Raw genomic sequence first — 15811 nt, forward strand, 5'->3', positions numbered from 1 at the left:
CAAATATTTTGAAATTAATTGAGGTGTTTTACCTTAAAGCATGATGCTCTATACAGTAGCTGCACGACATGACCAATGCTTGTTTTAGAGGCCTGAGGAAATCTTGGTTCTAGCCTTTGCACAACAAAAAGTACCAGAACTTTTCTTGAGAGCGCAGAGCCATCTTCCAATGCCAGTAATACAAGTTTCAGTGCTTCTTCTTGCATAGCTTTAACACAGAAAAACATAAGATAGGCATAGAAATACGTTGCCAGAAACCAGTAAGGCTACCATACATTAACACCGTAAGTAGGAACATATGAATTATCTCGAACTTAACTCATTACTACTTTATTTCACTAATAATTAAAAAAAAAAAAGTTTTGTAAACATATTTTAAGAAATTTAGAAAGATTATTTAGAACGATACTTATACAGCAAATTTAAAGAGCTAAGACTGATTTTCAGTAATAAAAGTATCACTGGTGCACCTTTTATACTTTCCTCTACAGTGTAGTCTTACAGCCTTTGTCATTTTGGACACTTCAACAATGCTACACCATGAAGCTGTACAGAATATGAGAACGGCACAGCAACGCTACTATCAATTATCAGAATCATGAGAGGAATACTTCCAGTTTAAACGCAACTTCCTTCCCATCTCCGTGCTTACTTTTGCAGCATACTTTAAGAATTTGTTGTTTGTATTGAAGATAGAAACACTATCATTATAAAATTTAAAAATAAAGTATGCTGCAATTAAAGTTAGACTGAGTGTACTTACACCTACTGGATGAACAAGAGAACATTTGCAGTTTTCTATCAAATTCTGATCACAGGTAGCAGTACAACTAGTCTATGTTAGTTGCACCGCATTACATGCTGTGCAGAAAGCGTGTTTATTTACTCCTCTTTGCTGGGAGTTTTGAAATAATTCCTCACCATTTCAAAGAACAGTCAATAAGGCAGAAAAAAAAAAAAAACTTTTAAGAAAGCAAATTCTATTAACTTGTAGGTTTATTTTTTTTTCTTTTCCCTTTCTTCTTAGCTTAAAGTTGAAAACCAGAAGTAACTGCACTTTCAGCTGCACAGAAGAAACTTCCAAGGAATGTTTTTGCATCAGGAAAAGGTACAGCTGAACATACTCTGTTGCAGATTCTGTAATTACCTTACCTGGCCCTAGAAACTGACATCCCCGTGCCCTGACAGCAGCCCAAAGGTTGGCAGAAAGCTGCTGAGGATTTTGGTGCTGCAAGATCAGTTCTGTAACAGTTCTCTCTCCCAGTGATCGAGCTGCCCTCATAGCTCGAACCCGACCCTCTTCCTCTACCAGTTGACAATTCACTAGTGTCACAAGCTTCCTTTGCATTGGACGGCTCAGTGCACTCTGATTCAAGCTAGCAACACCTACGAGGAAGGAAAGAAAAGGTAAACTACTGCTTTTTATCAGGCAAATTAATCTAAACAAGGCAAACAAAAATGTCTAATAGTATATGTATGTCTCTAGGACTTGAATCTAATCACAGGTATCTTCCTTTCTCTTGGGCAATTCTGGGCAACTCATTATCAAAAAGAATTTTAATTAGAGTCTTAAATTGACGTCAAACCCTTCCTTTGAGGGAAGTTCTGCTTTAATACAAAGTTAGTACATGGAATTATTATTAAGTAAGAGTATTTTGTAAACTTGAAATTAAGAACCAAGTGTGACAGGTGTGAATAGGCTTTTAAAGACATCAGGGAAATTTTATTCTGAAAATGAGAATTATCCCACTGAAGCCTAAAATCAATGCTGAAAACATAATGCTGTTAAAAGTAAGCCAATCTGCTGCATCAAAATTCTGCTGTTCAGGAGAAACTCACCTTTTCCTCCACTTAATGGCTTTAAGTAGAGTGCCAAATCCTCAACACATTTCTTTGCTACTTCATAATGTTTGTTCTCTCCTACATTACTCAACTTTACTGTCTGATGATCAGGTACCTACAAAAACGCAAGGAAGAGGGTAGAAAAAAATTAAATATATCCATCTGACAAGCCTATGATGGCACCAACATCACTACTGTTAATTACATAACACTGCAGATGTACGATGCTTTTTAGAGAAGACAGGACCCACCCATGTTGTCTGGAATGCAATAAGGAATAACAGAAAGGACTAAAGACAAAGATCATGGTAATGAAAGATTACTTTTGTTAGTACTTAACACATGAAAAATAAAGGTAAGATAAAAAAAAAAAAATCAATAACCAAGGCCTCATGAGAATGTAGTTAACAGATAAATGAAGAACACAAGATTTGTGAGATGATCAGTGTACAAGACCAGCATGATTTACTACAGACAGGGAAGTTATAATTCAATTGGCAAGAATACAGTATGAAAAAGTCAAAAACAGAGTTAAAGAAAAATAATTTAAGCACAAAGGCACATAGACATACAAATAGCTTTGAAGTCTTCAAAGAGAAGAACTAGCAAACTTAACTGGTGGAAAAACTCAAAGTGGATTAACAAGGTCAGACTATGAAAATAGAAGGAACATTAGTCACAATACAGTCAATTGTTTGAAAGACGTAGCAAGAAGTTAGGAGACCACGAAAACAAACGTTGTAAGATCAAGGCAGTGACTAGACACAAATTTAGAAACAAAAAAAAAAGAAAGGAACAGATGAATTTGAGAAATGAGAACACTGACACATAGTGTTATTACCAATCGTTGTGTCTAGGCATGTGATAAGGCATTAAAAAGGAAAGTAAAAAGCGTCCTTACTGCATCACCTAGGTGTTATTACCAGAGTAAAACGAAAAAGCACATGAATCAGCAGAAGGTGAACAGACTTATTTAGTCCCCATAAAGCACAGTACTGATTATATAATCGCTGTTTTGCCACTGCTACGAGACAGCACTGGGAACATTCCTGGCCTGATTAGCCACTATCTGAAAATGCAACTGAAAAGCCATCATGCATATTTAAAAAAATTACACACACATTTCTGGAACTTGGTTGAACAGCTAGCTACTTCGAACATGTGACATGTAGAAATGAGACTCCTTGCAAGAAAATTTAGAATGAATGAGTGTAGTCTGCAGGCTTGCTTTTCTAGTGACGCATAATTGTTTATATCCTAATAGGCATTTTTCTCCAGTCACAGTTCAAGAGCCTTTTTAAACCAGAATTCAGTTTACAACTAGAATAAGTTTTCATTTCCTGAGAAGTGGATGGTTCTGAAAATGGTGTGGCTCCTTTTAGGGTACACATGGACTTTAACATAGCACAAAGTCAAAGCCTTGCCATTTCTCAGCCTAAAATGAGGGGAAAGTATCAGCACATGTACTGCACGTAAATGCTAATAACACGGAGTGGCAAAACAAAAAGCTGCTTAAATCATACCTGGGCTCCAACTAACTGGAGGAGTGCAAAGTTTACAGGAAGCACATCGATGTCTGTATTGATGGCAGTCTGGTCGAAAGGACATGCCTTGCGATGAAGCTTGTTCAGGCAGGTCTTACAGACAGTGTGAGAGCAACCTAAGCTGATGGGTTTGTGCACATTCTCATCAAACTCGTTGTAGCAGATTGGGCAGGACAGAAATTCTGTCCACTGAGCTGCCTGCACAGGCATTGTGGAAGCTGGACACTTGTTTAGCAGGCTAGCAGACCATTATTTCACTGTACTACGTTTTGGCAGCTGTAAGTGAATAACAGATTATTTAAAACATGCTTTCTGATAATTTAGAATAATTTTTAATAAAAATACAATTTCAATACTTTACAGAATAAAAATGAATCATGTCAAAAAAAAAAACAACTTAATTTTAGTAACTGTACGAAAAAAGGCTCATGAACTGAATCAATGCAGACTACCAGAAATTAAATTTAAACATATTCACAATAAACGGCATTAAAGTTCTTCTCATGGGATTATATACACTGTTAGTGGATGAAAAGGAAGACATTTATTGGCGCAGAAAGTGTGTAAGCATGAATCAATCCCATCTAAACTCAAATTTTCAAAATGCTAAAAACATTCCCTGATTGCAGAAGGGGCCTGGGGAGACAGCACACAAAATGAGGGAGTATAAAACGTTACGTGTTTTCATCTGAAGTAGAACAATGCCTTCCTTCTGAAGTTCTTATTCGGATTTAATCAGACACCAAACTAAACACTGCCTTTCACTTTTTTAAAGAAGCATTTTCTGTTTCTCTAAGGCATTTCTGTTGAGAATAAGAAGATACCGAAGGAGTAAGATTAGTTTTACGATTCTCTTATGCCATTTCCCCTTTTTTCCTGAGAACCCCTCAGAAGGGCTCTTCTCCCAGGCAGAGATACTGGTGTTCAGTGTTGCTTGTCACATCTCTACCTGACAACAACGCGACTCCACTTCAGTAAGCTTGAAAGAAAATACCCAATATACTGAACATCCAGGCATTTTGGACAACAGTCTTGATAAAGCAAGCAACAACTTCAGCTGACTTGTCATTAAGTCTTTTGTCTTAAAAATCAGCACTCTGTCTAGCAGTACCATGCAATTCTGTCACGTAATTGTATTCCAGAGAAAAAACAGAGACATTGTTCTGAAAGATAGACAATTTTATATAATTTAAGTTCTACAGAGAAGATAACAGGCCTAAGAAGTTCATCGAAACCGCTCCCATTGAAGCTTTCGTCAGGCAGATTTACATTCACAGCTTCATCTAGGAGCTGAGCAGCCCCACCCTTCCCTGCAATGTGCCGCGATGTTGACTTTCCATGCAACCCAGAGACCAGTTAGTTCACTTCAAGGCAATGAACAAGCCTACCCTAGCAGCTTGTTAGAAATGCAAATACACAAGTGTTTTAATTACACGTTTAGGATTTTATTTTTCTTTTCCAATGATGGAAAAAGGGAAGCTGAGCTCTCCCCTCTGCATTTGAATTCAGTGACTTTTCACGGCGATCCCATTGTTGGCTGTGCTACAGTTTAATTAATGCTAAAGTATCGGACCATTGAAATAATTACCAGAACACCAAATAGACTTGATGTGTGGATGTATTTTATGTTAATTATGACCATCTGTTTAGAAATCCTACTTAGTACTATGAACATTCAGTGGCCTTTAAGTAACAGGACACTTGTACAGGATGTCCTTATCTCAGCGAGCTTTTCAATATTATGCAGAGATTTTCCCTCCCCAAATGAATTCCCATAGTAAATGTAAAACAAAAACTGAAAGTTGAACCTGTCCCTCCAAAGCCAGACTGCTGAGACAACGCTTGCAGCATCAGCCAGAATATTCACATCCACAGGACAAAATAGATTTTCATCCAACTTCTACAAAAGCACAGGCAAAGCTCTTGCAGAGGTAAAAAAGGCGCTCATCTTTAATCCGCTGCTGCTACATTTATCTTTTAACCAAGGAAATGCAGAAGACAAGCAAATAATTGCAAAAATAAACAATGAGCCAACATGCCTGGGAAGATTTTCAATTCCTCAGTAGAGAATCCCACCATTTCCTCCAGCTTCCCGACCAAAACAGCAGGACAAGATGCACAGAATCGCAGTGCAGAGCCTTGCAGTAAACACTTAAACCTTTCTGCCAGCGTTACCAGAAGCAGCAAGGTACTAACCCCACGTTACTGCTGACCTAGAGCAATTCTCAGCGGCTTTCCAGCCAGCTGACTGCACAGCACAGGTAGCAGCACGGCCCAGGCTACGTGGGGAGGCGTGCTGCCACCATGACTCACAGAGGGAAAAGTTTAAGGAAAGGCCAGCATACACGCAGCTCGATGGCTACCATGCTGTTGGGCACTGACAATCTCCTAATAAACAGTCTCTATTTCCACACCACTCATTAACTAACTCGAATGCAGGAATCCCTTCTCCGACACAGTAGCCACATTCAGTTTCCACAGATACTTCAGAGCCTTGCACAAACAGCCACCTCTCTATTTACAAGCTCCTACAATATAGCCGCTTGTTTTCCAGGCCAACACAGAACTGAAACAAAACAGATCCTTTAAGAGAGCACCACTGATTTTTGAAGATCTGTCTCTGAGTATTTAATCATCATAAATGACAGATTCTTCTAAGCATGTGTTGACCTTCATATTTCTTGACAGGAAAAAGTCTAATTAAATCAGCAAACAGCTGGGGAAAGCTCTCAACTCTGAAAACTTCGAGCAGCCATAGACAGAGGAAGTCTCCATACTCTATTAAACATGCCAGATATCCTGCCATTCTTGCACTCCAGTGCGTTAAGAAAACAATCTCACATCTACTAATTATCATGTTGACTTCTACAAAAAGCATAAGCCACATGTTTAATAGACTCTTGCTCCTTGTCAGAAACAATGTATTTCAGGGATGCTCTCTTGAAGAACAAATTGCTCCAGTGCTCTGCACTGAACAAAGACAAGGAAGGGAACACAATAAAGAAGGTGAATGAGAAATCAGTGGCATTACTTTTTTTGTTTTGCTATAAAAAACAGAAAATATACTCAGTAGAATTCACCTTGGTCTACCTATTCATTCTGTTAGATACGCTATGTCAACACACAACACCAGGCTTCTCTTCCCTGTCAAAGTTGAAGCACCCTGCAAAAAAGAAACGGCTGACACAGAAACTGGCCAAATATACAAGTAAAGATTTTAAAAAGAAATAGTAATTTTTACCTAAAATATATTTACATACTATCATATCACTCCAATACATGTTATACTATTACTATTAAAAGCAATCTTGGACGACAAATTGAAAAACACAAGTGCCTAAGTTCAAAGTTATATAATAAATAAAAACTATTACAGTTGAGTCATTTTGTTTGTAACACAATAACATCTTCCGATTGCAGTAAAGGTTACAATGGAGCAGAGTAACAATCAGGAGAAAGTCAGGCATTAATCATTATTTTACACAGGATGCTTGATGGAATTGAAAGCAGGGATGGGGGGAGCAGGTGCAAAGCCCCAAAGCCTTTTCCAATCAGCGGTACAGCGTACAAATAATGGAAGTTTTAAGATTTGGGCATTCTTATTTTACATTAAGTTGTAGCTACCTAATCCTAGTCCCATGACACTCCGCAACCAATCAAAGCGATCGTACCGATTCAACAACCTCTTGATACGGCCCCACAGGCAGCACGTAGGCCTGGTTTCCTAGGGAAGCCAAGCTTAGGTGACCAGACCTGTCAGCATCTTCCCCTCCCAAAGGAGCCTTGGCACCCCAGGCAGCTTTCAAATAAATGCTACAAGGATGCTTCACATCTGAAATGCATTCACATCTCATCGAAGTTGGTATCCAGAGCAAGGTCCAAGTCCGAACGCATCTCAGGACAGGCGACGGCACCATGCGCAGCAGCTCCCTGCCTGCACTTACTTGCCTGGCCTGCCAGCCAGATCCCAGCCCTACCACCCCGCTTTGCCCAGTATGGCACACGACCGTTTGGAAGACAGGACTGGGACAACTCCACGGGAATTCCAATGTTTGTCCTTTCACAGAAGTACTGGCAACCTCTGGCTTTGTGAAGGCAGGGTGGATCTGTGGAGAAGAGCGGCAAATGCCTGGTGCTCAGAACAGGACTCAAACCGCGAGGACAGCGAGGCACCGCGCTGAGCAGCGTGCTCAGGACTTGCTAATTAGAAACTGTGATGCCAGCGCTTTATCTGGGAGTCAATCCATATCCAGAACTGGGAGCCCTCACGCCAGGAGCCATTCACTTCTCCATGGCAGAAGTTAACGACCTGAGGAGGCCAACGCCGTTACACAGGAAGAGAAAGGGACACGCTTCAGGTAGCCATGCTGGTGCCTTACGCTTTAATTCACTGACTAGGTTTCTCACCCACACAGAGATATAAACCCAATTCCTTGTAAGTGCTTTTAACCCACATTTCCACCTTCCAAAAAAGCAGCCAAACACATGCCTCGAGACAGAGCAATTTCAGCCCCTCCATCTGAAGCTGTTCTTCATGCCAAAAGGACTCAAAGACAACTGCAGCCTCGTCTGCAGCTGCCCAGCAGATGACTTGGATTTTCCTTCATTTTAAAGATTATTTGAGCATTTTGACCAGCCAGCCATTGCACCAGATCGAGGTGCAGTTCTTTGAGCAAGGAAGAAAAGAGTCAGTGCCTCCTCCCCAGTTAGGTGCCCCAACTCCTGGGTGGCGTGGTGAGCACGCGTCTCATTCTGCAACTGCTTTATTTTGTCCAAGCACAACACGAGGCCGAGGTGCTCCCCTGCAAGGCCACACACCACCAGGCAAGGCATTTACCAAAGCACAGGGTGTGCAAGTACCAGCCCTGGTCAAGGGAAAGGTCAAAGGCTTGAACTTGGATCCCCACAGCTCAGGCAAACACCTAGGAAGAAAAAAGAGCAGCAGCCTGGGAGCCGCCAGGCTTCTGACCAGCAGCCTGGGAGAGCCACGTGAGGTCTGGCCTGGCCTGCCACTTGGGTCCCCTGTGGGACACCCGCAAGGGACAGTGCCGAAAGGCGACCTTGTATGAGAACAGGACGGGGCTGGATAGAGGAGTCTCTTCTCTGCAGATGAAGGAAAATCTTAAAAAACTTACGGCGGCTCATTATATGGAGCTGTCATAAAGGCAGTACAGCCCACTGTGGATTTAATCCACAATCTTAGACATAAATTGATTTTTAATCTCTAAATTAAATAGTCTTTGATATTGACGTGCTCTTAAAATTTGACTGCAGAGATCATAGTGTCTTCTTTCCTTTTTCTTTTTTTTTTTTAAATCCCCATTTTAACGTCCCACTTATTCAGATTGTTCTCACTGCAAGAAGGTAACTTCGTCAAGCCTTCCTTCCCAAGTTAGGCAGTTCTGAGAGCATCCTACCTGGGTCAAAAAATTAGAGTGTCTGCATAATCAAGTTATTGGTATCACGTTATTCTCTGCAAAGGCTAGAATCTTTCATTCGTTTCTCTTCAGCAGCCATCACCTACAGATCTACAAAACTAGCTTCATTAAAGGCTTAGAAAAGGGCTACCCTCGTAATAGCTTTGCACCATTCAGCGGTAGACTTGAAATTAAAACAAATCCTCTTTACAGAGCAGACTTGCTTATTTCTACCTTCCATAGCATCTGTCACAGGTAAATCGACCATTGGAGACGGCATTTTAATCCTTTTTTCCACTGAACATTAATGGTACTGGGAACGCTACAGCCTAGCTTCAACTCCAGAAAAGTTACCATCAAGAGAAAACCTGGTGACATCTCTGAATCTGTAACTTCACCTGGACTACGTTTAGCTAAAACACTGACCAGATGCTTCATTAGCCAGCTTCAGAAATGAAAACAGATCACCTCTCCCTCCCTAAACACGTGGCTGAGGAATAATTCACAACAAACAGCAGCACAATTCACCAACAGAAACGTCGGTTTGCTGGTACTCAGCGGTGGCCAAAGTTCACTCGGTTCCGATGGAAATCTCCCCGCCCTGCTCAGCACTGGAGTCGGTGCATCCCCAGCAGCCACCACCTGCTCGCTCCTGTTCAAGTGCTGCCAGCAGAAGTCCTGCCGCTGGATTTGAAGTTTCCTACGTACTTATGTAATGCTACCGTGGGTTTTTTGTGCTCTGTAGGTGTCACTGAGAGGAGAGCTTGCCCTTGCCACAAGCTTGATACGAATTCAGCTCCTGTGACAGTATCGACTTTTCAGACCTAACTGAAGGGCAAATAAACAAAAAATTTTCTTTGCCACTAAAATTGGTTGAACTTGCACTGGACACAGACTAAGGGAATCTATTTCTAAACAGACCCACATTGACGCAAGTACTTCGGTAAGAGATACTCTGAAGGATTCCTTATTCTTCATGCGTAATTTCAGAGAATGAGGACTCTCACGTGTGGCTTAGTTCCTCAGGTCTTTCAAATCCTTGGGGTGTTTGTTTTTTTAAACACCGCCTCCACTGCAATGTTTCAACTGTAAGTTTACAAAAGAGAGGGTCCATGCTCTAACATTTTTCAATTACAATTGTAATGAAATATTAATGCCATTCTGAGACATTAGCAAGAAAACGGAGGGCTTCCATAAGGGGCAGAAAGCCTTTTAAAATCTGCACAGAATACCTTAATATTCCCATGGATATAAACTTTATTCTTTTCTTCAGGTCCAGCCAGTAAAGAGAGCCCGATTCTCTTCATCCCACTAAGAGAATTATGTTTGTTTTTTTTTTTTTGGAAGCTTTCGTATCACACACCTGGCAAAATAAACACTCCTAGCTATTACCCTCTGGACACTGTAAATATTGTAAATCAGCAAAAGCCTTAAATAAAAGAAGATGAATATTCAAGACCATGACTTAAGTTCAGGATATCCCAAGAACTATTGGTAAAATTGTTAGAATTTAATATTTGTGAGAGAAATGGCCGTGACCTCAAACAAGACAGCAACATCATTTAACAAGAAACCTTTTCGTGGGGAAAGCTTTGCCCACACTGTAGATATTAGAAAAAATTCATTAAAAATGTGTGCAACCCTTGGGAAAGTGATTAATTACAGAAATTGAGAATTTGGTGCTGGACGGAATAATACCTGTGCCAGCAAGACAAGCTTCAATTTCTAGAAATTCCACAGATGTTTAACACAGAGCAGAGGGCAAATGACAGCATTCTGATTCAGGAGATGCAAATGGTACGTTCTGATTGAAAATTAAAATCCTGCCACGATCGCAAGCTCGCACCCCGGTGAAGCTGAGGCTTGTTTGGACCGTGCTGTGCAGCGCTGGGACCGAGCACAGCCCCACAAAACCCCTCAGCGGGGCCCTGTCAGCGGGGCCGTGCCGTTCCCTCACGGCAGGCAACCCCCGGCACCCTCCCCCCGGGGGCATCCCCGCCGCTCCTGCCCGCGGTTATTCACTTATTTATTTATTTATTTATTATTGTTATTATTTTTTAAAGGCCCCCGAATGGCGACGCGGGGCCGGGCCCTGCCTCCCACCGCGGCTCCTCCAGCCTCACCCTCAGCAAGGCGCCGCGGGGGCGGCTCCCGGTCCCCCCCCCACCCCCCCCTCAGCACCTCAGGGCTCCGCGGGCCGTGGCGGGGCCGTGCCGGGCGGGCTCCGCCTCACCCCGCTCCCTGAGGCCGCCGCCCGCGGGCCCGGCCCCAGCACCTGCCCCGGGCCCGGCCCCGCTCCGCCGCCGCCCCCAAATGGCCGCCGCCGCCTCACGGATGGGAAGGGGAGAACGGGGGGGGAGGGGGGGCGACCGTTAAGGCCCGGATTCCGCAGCGACGGGAACCGGGGAGGGAAGGGGGGGGGAGCAGTGCGGGCGGGGCCCCACCGGGTCACCGCGTCCCCCCCCGCCGCCGCTACCACCACCCCGGCTCGCAGCTCGGCCGAAGCGGCCCCGCTCCTACCTGCGAGGCGCGGGCGGCGGCGGCGGGGCCGGGAGCTGGGGGCCGGGCCGGCCTCTCAGACGCCATGGGGCGGGCAGCGCGGCGCGGCCCGGCGGAGGCAGCGGCGGGGGCCCCGGCGGCGCCGCCTCATCGCGCTGACAGCCGGGAGCGCCCCGCCCCCGCCCCGCCCCTCTCGCGAGAGCGGCCGCGGGCCCCCGCGTGACTTCGGGGAGGGAGGGGGGAGCGGCACCACAGAGCGGCCGCCGGCAGCGCCTCCCCGCGGCGCGTCGCGAAATGGCGGCGCCGCCTGTGACGGGCGGGAGGCGTCCCCCAGGTGAACGCGGGCACAAAATGTTTCCCTCACGACGCTGCAGGCGCCTCACGGTGGCTCCCAACAAAGGTGCGCTTCAAAAGTCGGCCTCTCTTCCTTTTGACGCAGGGAAATCCCCTTCACACGCCTCTGAAAACACCTCATAATTCCTTCTATTTCATTGGTCTGATTGCCAGTGATAGCCATATGTCAAAAATGAGTACACACAGAACAAATTTAACCACATTTGAAACGAATCTGTCCCATAACTGCGCATTTATTGAACGGTAATGGCAGCCCGGTGTAAAAGGTTTAGGTGTGGGGGAGAAATAAGCTTTTTCCTTGTTTTATGACCTCTTTCAAGTATGAAGTTTATTTAAAATAAGAATGTGGACACAAAGGAAAAGTTACATACAAACCTGTACATATACCCCAGTTAATACCTGTAAATACAGGAAGGGTGAGTGCAGGGTATTAGCATGCTTTTCAAGGTCAGGCTCGTAATTTTGAAGCAATTAAGAACCAGAAATTAATACTTTTCTGTGAAAAAACAAGCAAACGCAATATTAATCACAAGGTCAAAAAGGCTGACAGTGACAGACTACTGAATGCAAACAAAAGACATTGCTCAGAAATGCTTTTTTTCCCTCAAACGTGAGGCAGTTGCCCCATAAACAAGATGGCTCCCAAACCTCAGCGTGACAATTACTGCAGATAAAAATCACCAAAATAAAACAAACAATCACCTTTTAACATTAAGTAAGAACAGAGATTTTGAAGGCAAGGCCTCATGCTCAAAGTACTGGATAAAACAGGTGACTTTAATCCAGTTGCACAGCTACTTGCCTTGGGTGCATCTTTTTTGTCTCTACTCATACACACCCAGGTAGGCAGACTTAGCACGTGTGTATGACTTGAATTTCCAATGGATCAATACAATCGAATCACTCACAAGAAAACTTACACAAGTTAAAACTTTTTGTGAATTTTTGAAGGAGTACCACACTGGTGGCTCCTCACTCAGCTTCATAACACAGTACTTGCCCATTTTTATTCCATGATATTGGAGGAAGGCATACACACACAAAAGGCCTACTATGAACTGGGACTTGCAAATATTACAATCCAACTAATACGCACTTTAAGTACTGAATAATATCAAATTAAGAGATTGAAAAACATCTTGTGAAGCAAGTTCTTAAAAACTCCTCAATTAAAGTTTCTAATACACGATGGCAATGCTAACGCTGGCATAGCTGATTGTTCCCATTACAGGTAGTACCAGGAAACTGCACCCAACCCCTCACATTACTGATAACTAAAACCCCAAACAACAACTGGTACAGTCACAGTTAAGTAAATTAAGTTAAACTTGTTAATTGACATTAAAAATCGTCTTTTATTTTCAAAAGAGCCAAGCTATGGAGCACAAGTGTCACACTTCTGGACTCATCAAGAACTTCACAGCAGCACTTCTGACATTTGAAGGAAAGCAAACCCTCGTGATACAGACAAGATTAAGAACGACTGCTTTTTGCTAATTGGAGAGAATCTAATGTGAGTACCATTATCTTGTAATTGAATTGCAACTGAATTGACTCTTTATTCATATCACATTAAGTGAAAGAAACATATACCAGTCAAAGACAGGTACCGGATAAAGATTCTGCATTACAGGGCCTTCAGTATTTATGATGAAACTGAAATGACCTTTGACAAAGTACAAACACAGCTATCCAAACACACGCAGTTACTGTTTTACTGTATCACAGAACCAGAGTATATAAGACTTCTATGTCTATGTTGTTCCTTTCAAGATATAAAAGAATTGTTTTTCAAAATGAACATAGCAAATGTTGTTACGTAACAGCATACAGTTTAAGTTTTCACATTGGTATATGTATCTAAGATCTGTAAAAGAAAAAAAGACAAATGTTATAACTCAGCAGATAGGACTAACTTAGTAAGTCAAATACAGGCACTAAACACTGGTATGACAAAAAAAAAAAAAAAAAAAGATCAACCAAAAGTTTAGAACAATTCAGAACTCATTCATAAAACTGAATGCATGTCAGTCTTATGAGACTATCCAGTTTAAAAAAAATAAATGAACTGCAAGGCAATACTTTTTTTTTTTTTTCCCCTATTTGCAAAAGGCAACTTGAAAGCTTCCTTGATTTTGTTTGTTGGGTGTTCTTTCTTAAATATCACAGATTTGAGTATGAGACTGTGCCTTTCTTCTGGTGAAAGATCCAGCAAAATTTGGTCAAGTTAAGGAGATGATTTCACCGTAAGTGACACATGAGCAGGGTGGGAGCGAATGACTCGCTGAATAAGTACAAGAATCTCCTTCCCTTAGCCATTATAGATCAGGAGCATCGTGGCTCAGGCTTCAGCTTATTGCAGTGTCAGTATGAGTTTGAAGTCGGCAGCGCCCACCCTTGAAAAAAGGGAGCGCAGAACATAATTAGCTGCATAAAAATTAGATATTTCAGGGACACTAGAAGAGAAGCATGGAACATTTTCCCCTATTTTATGGTTTACTTTCAACCAGTAAACGCATTTTGAACGCTTACAGCAATAGCAGCCTCAATACAAGCAAGATCGCTGTTCTCAGGTGTCTTTGCTCACCAGTCACATATCTGTCCTCTCCATTACGTGGGAATCTGTTAAAACATCTAGAGTTGCACGGGGTGGGAGCGTTTGGCGTAACACAGCTCCACAGCCGTCCATCTATTCATCATAGTCTATTTTAATTTTTGTAATAGCGCTCAGGTTTGTTTTTTCGCTGCTGCTCCTCCCGTGAACAGATGTTAAGTGTTTTTTAAGAGCAGACTTGTGTTTAAAGTCCATGTCACAACAATGGCACTTGTAGGGCCTGTCACCGCTGTGTATATTCAAGTGGTCCTGGAGAGTACTTTTGGCAGTAAACGTCTTCAAGCACACCATGCACTGGAAGGGGCGGATACCCATGTGCCCCCGGATGTGTCTGTTGAGATTCTTTTTTTGAGTAAACGTTTTACCACACTGCAAACACAGGAAGAGCTTGTGCATTTTTAGATGCCTCAGATAGTTCTCAAGATGCAGAAATCCCCTCGGACACTTTGGACATTGGTGCCGCCATGAATTACCGGAATCATTCAGACTTTGAAACCCATTCATCTGACTCGAAGTCCCTTCTGGGTTGTCATTGACAAAAGCCTGGAAGTGATTTCCTGACGTTTCGGTATTTCTGCTTTCAACTGTAGAATTTATCAAGGAGTGTTGGGTTTCTGGAAAGTATAAATTTGTTTTAGAGGAGGTGCAAGGCTGAGGAAAGTGATCATTTTCTACGCTAGGGACAGGCACAGAGTCCATCCTGAAGATACAGATTTCGTCATCCTTATATCCTATTTCAACTGTTGATATTTCTGGGGTTTTCGTTTCCTTCCTTTCCGAATCCACGCTCTGTGCTGCAGGCTGCGAGACATCCCCGTTTTCCTCTTTAATGGAGAACTCTAAATTAGCCGGGCTATCTTCCGCAATCTCGATTATTTCACAATCTTTATCCACCGCGTCCTCCCTGCTCCTCAGCTCTGTGTCCGAAGAGTGGCACCTCTCCGCAGCCTGCCCGCCGTTCTCCATGGACGCGTCGATTTCCAGGTACTTCGACAGCGCCTCGGTGCACTTCTCCACGATGTGAACCATCTGCAGGTAGCTGGCAGCAGTCAGGTACTTGAGGAGCTCCTTCTTCTTGACCTCCAGCGCGCCGGTGTAGCAGGAGAGCAGCAGCTTCCTGCCCACCTCGGCGCTCTGCAGGATGGTGATGCGCACCTGCCGCGACTGGTTGAGGAGGAACTGGTCCCGCATGAAGGTGGAGCAGGCGGCGAAGATCACCTTGTGGCCCGGGAACTCGGTGTCGTTGATGTAGATGGAGACGTCGCAGAAGAGGTTCTGCTGCCGCAGCAGGTTCATCTTCTGCAGCACCGCGTCGCCCTGCTGCTCGAACTGGAAGTGCAGCACCTCCGAGTCCGCAGCCATGGCGGAGCTCCCGGGGGGGGGGGGGGCGGCCGCCGCCGCCACCGGGGCCGCCTCTCTCCGCCGGGACCGGGCTGTGCCGGGCCGAGCCGAGCCCTCGCAGCCCCACGGAGCTCTACGGAGCCTCACGGAGCTCTCGCAGCCCCTCGGAGCCTCCTCGCTCCCCGCCGCCGCTGCCCCCG

General features: G+C 43.8%; 2 protein-coding genes across 5 annotated transcripts in view; both read right to left on the reverse strand.

The window, feature by feature from the left end:
- The window catches only part of RC3H2 (ring finger and CCCH-type domains 2), a 29755-nt gene extending 18273 nt beyond the window's left edge, over positions 1-11482 (reverse strand). For all 4 annotated transcript variants that reach the window (XM_068657016.1, XM_068657018.1, XM_068657015.1 and 1 more), the window contains exons 1-5: positions 11324-11482; positions 3366-3662; positions 1840-1957; positions 1153-1386; positions 33-208 (exon numbers count right to left, since the gene is read on the reverse strand). In XM_068657016.1, coding sequence (XP_068513117.1) covers positions 33-208; positions 1153-1386; positions 1840-1957; positions 3366-3596 — 759 coding nt within the window. In that variant the 5' untranslated portion in view covers positions 3597-3662; positions 11324-11482. The remainder of the gene's footprint in view (positions 1-32; positions 209-1152; positions 1387-1839; positions 1958-3365; positions 3663-11323) is intronic.
- A 484-nt stretch (positions 11483-11966) lies between these two features.
- On the reverse strand, positions 11967-15775 carry ZBTB6 (zinc finger and BTB domain containing 6). The gene has a single exon (XM_068657058.1). It carries the CDS (start codon positions 15630-15632, stop codon positions 14346-14348), a length of 1287 nt encoding a protein of 428 aa, XP_068513159.1. The 5' UTR covers positions 15633-15775; the 3' UTR covers positions 11967-14345.
- Positions 15776-15811: the final 36 nt, after the last annotated feature.

This window comes from Anas acuta, chromosome 20 (assembly GCF_963932015.1).
Source record: "Anas acuta chromosome 20, bAnaAcu1.1, whole genome shotgun sequence".
Taxonomy (NCBI): domain Eukaryota; kingdom Metazoa; phylum Chordata; class Aves; order Anseriformes; family Anatidae; genus Anas; species Anas acuta.

Bases quoted from the DNA above. Each gene is read 5' to 3' on its own strand.
- ZBTB6 (XM_068657058.1), bottom strand. From the start codon at position 15,632: ATGGCTGCGGACTCGGAGGTGCTGCACTTCCAGTTCGAGCAGCAGGGC.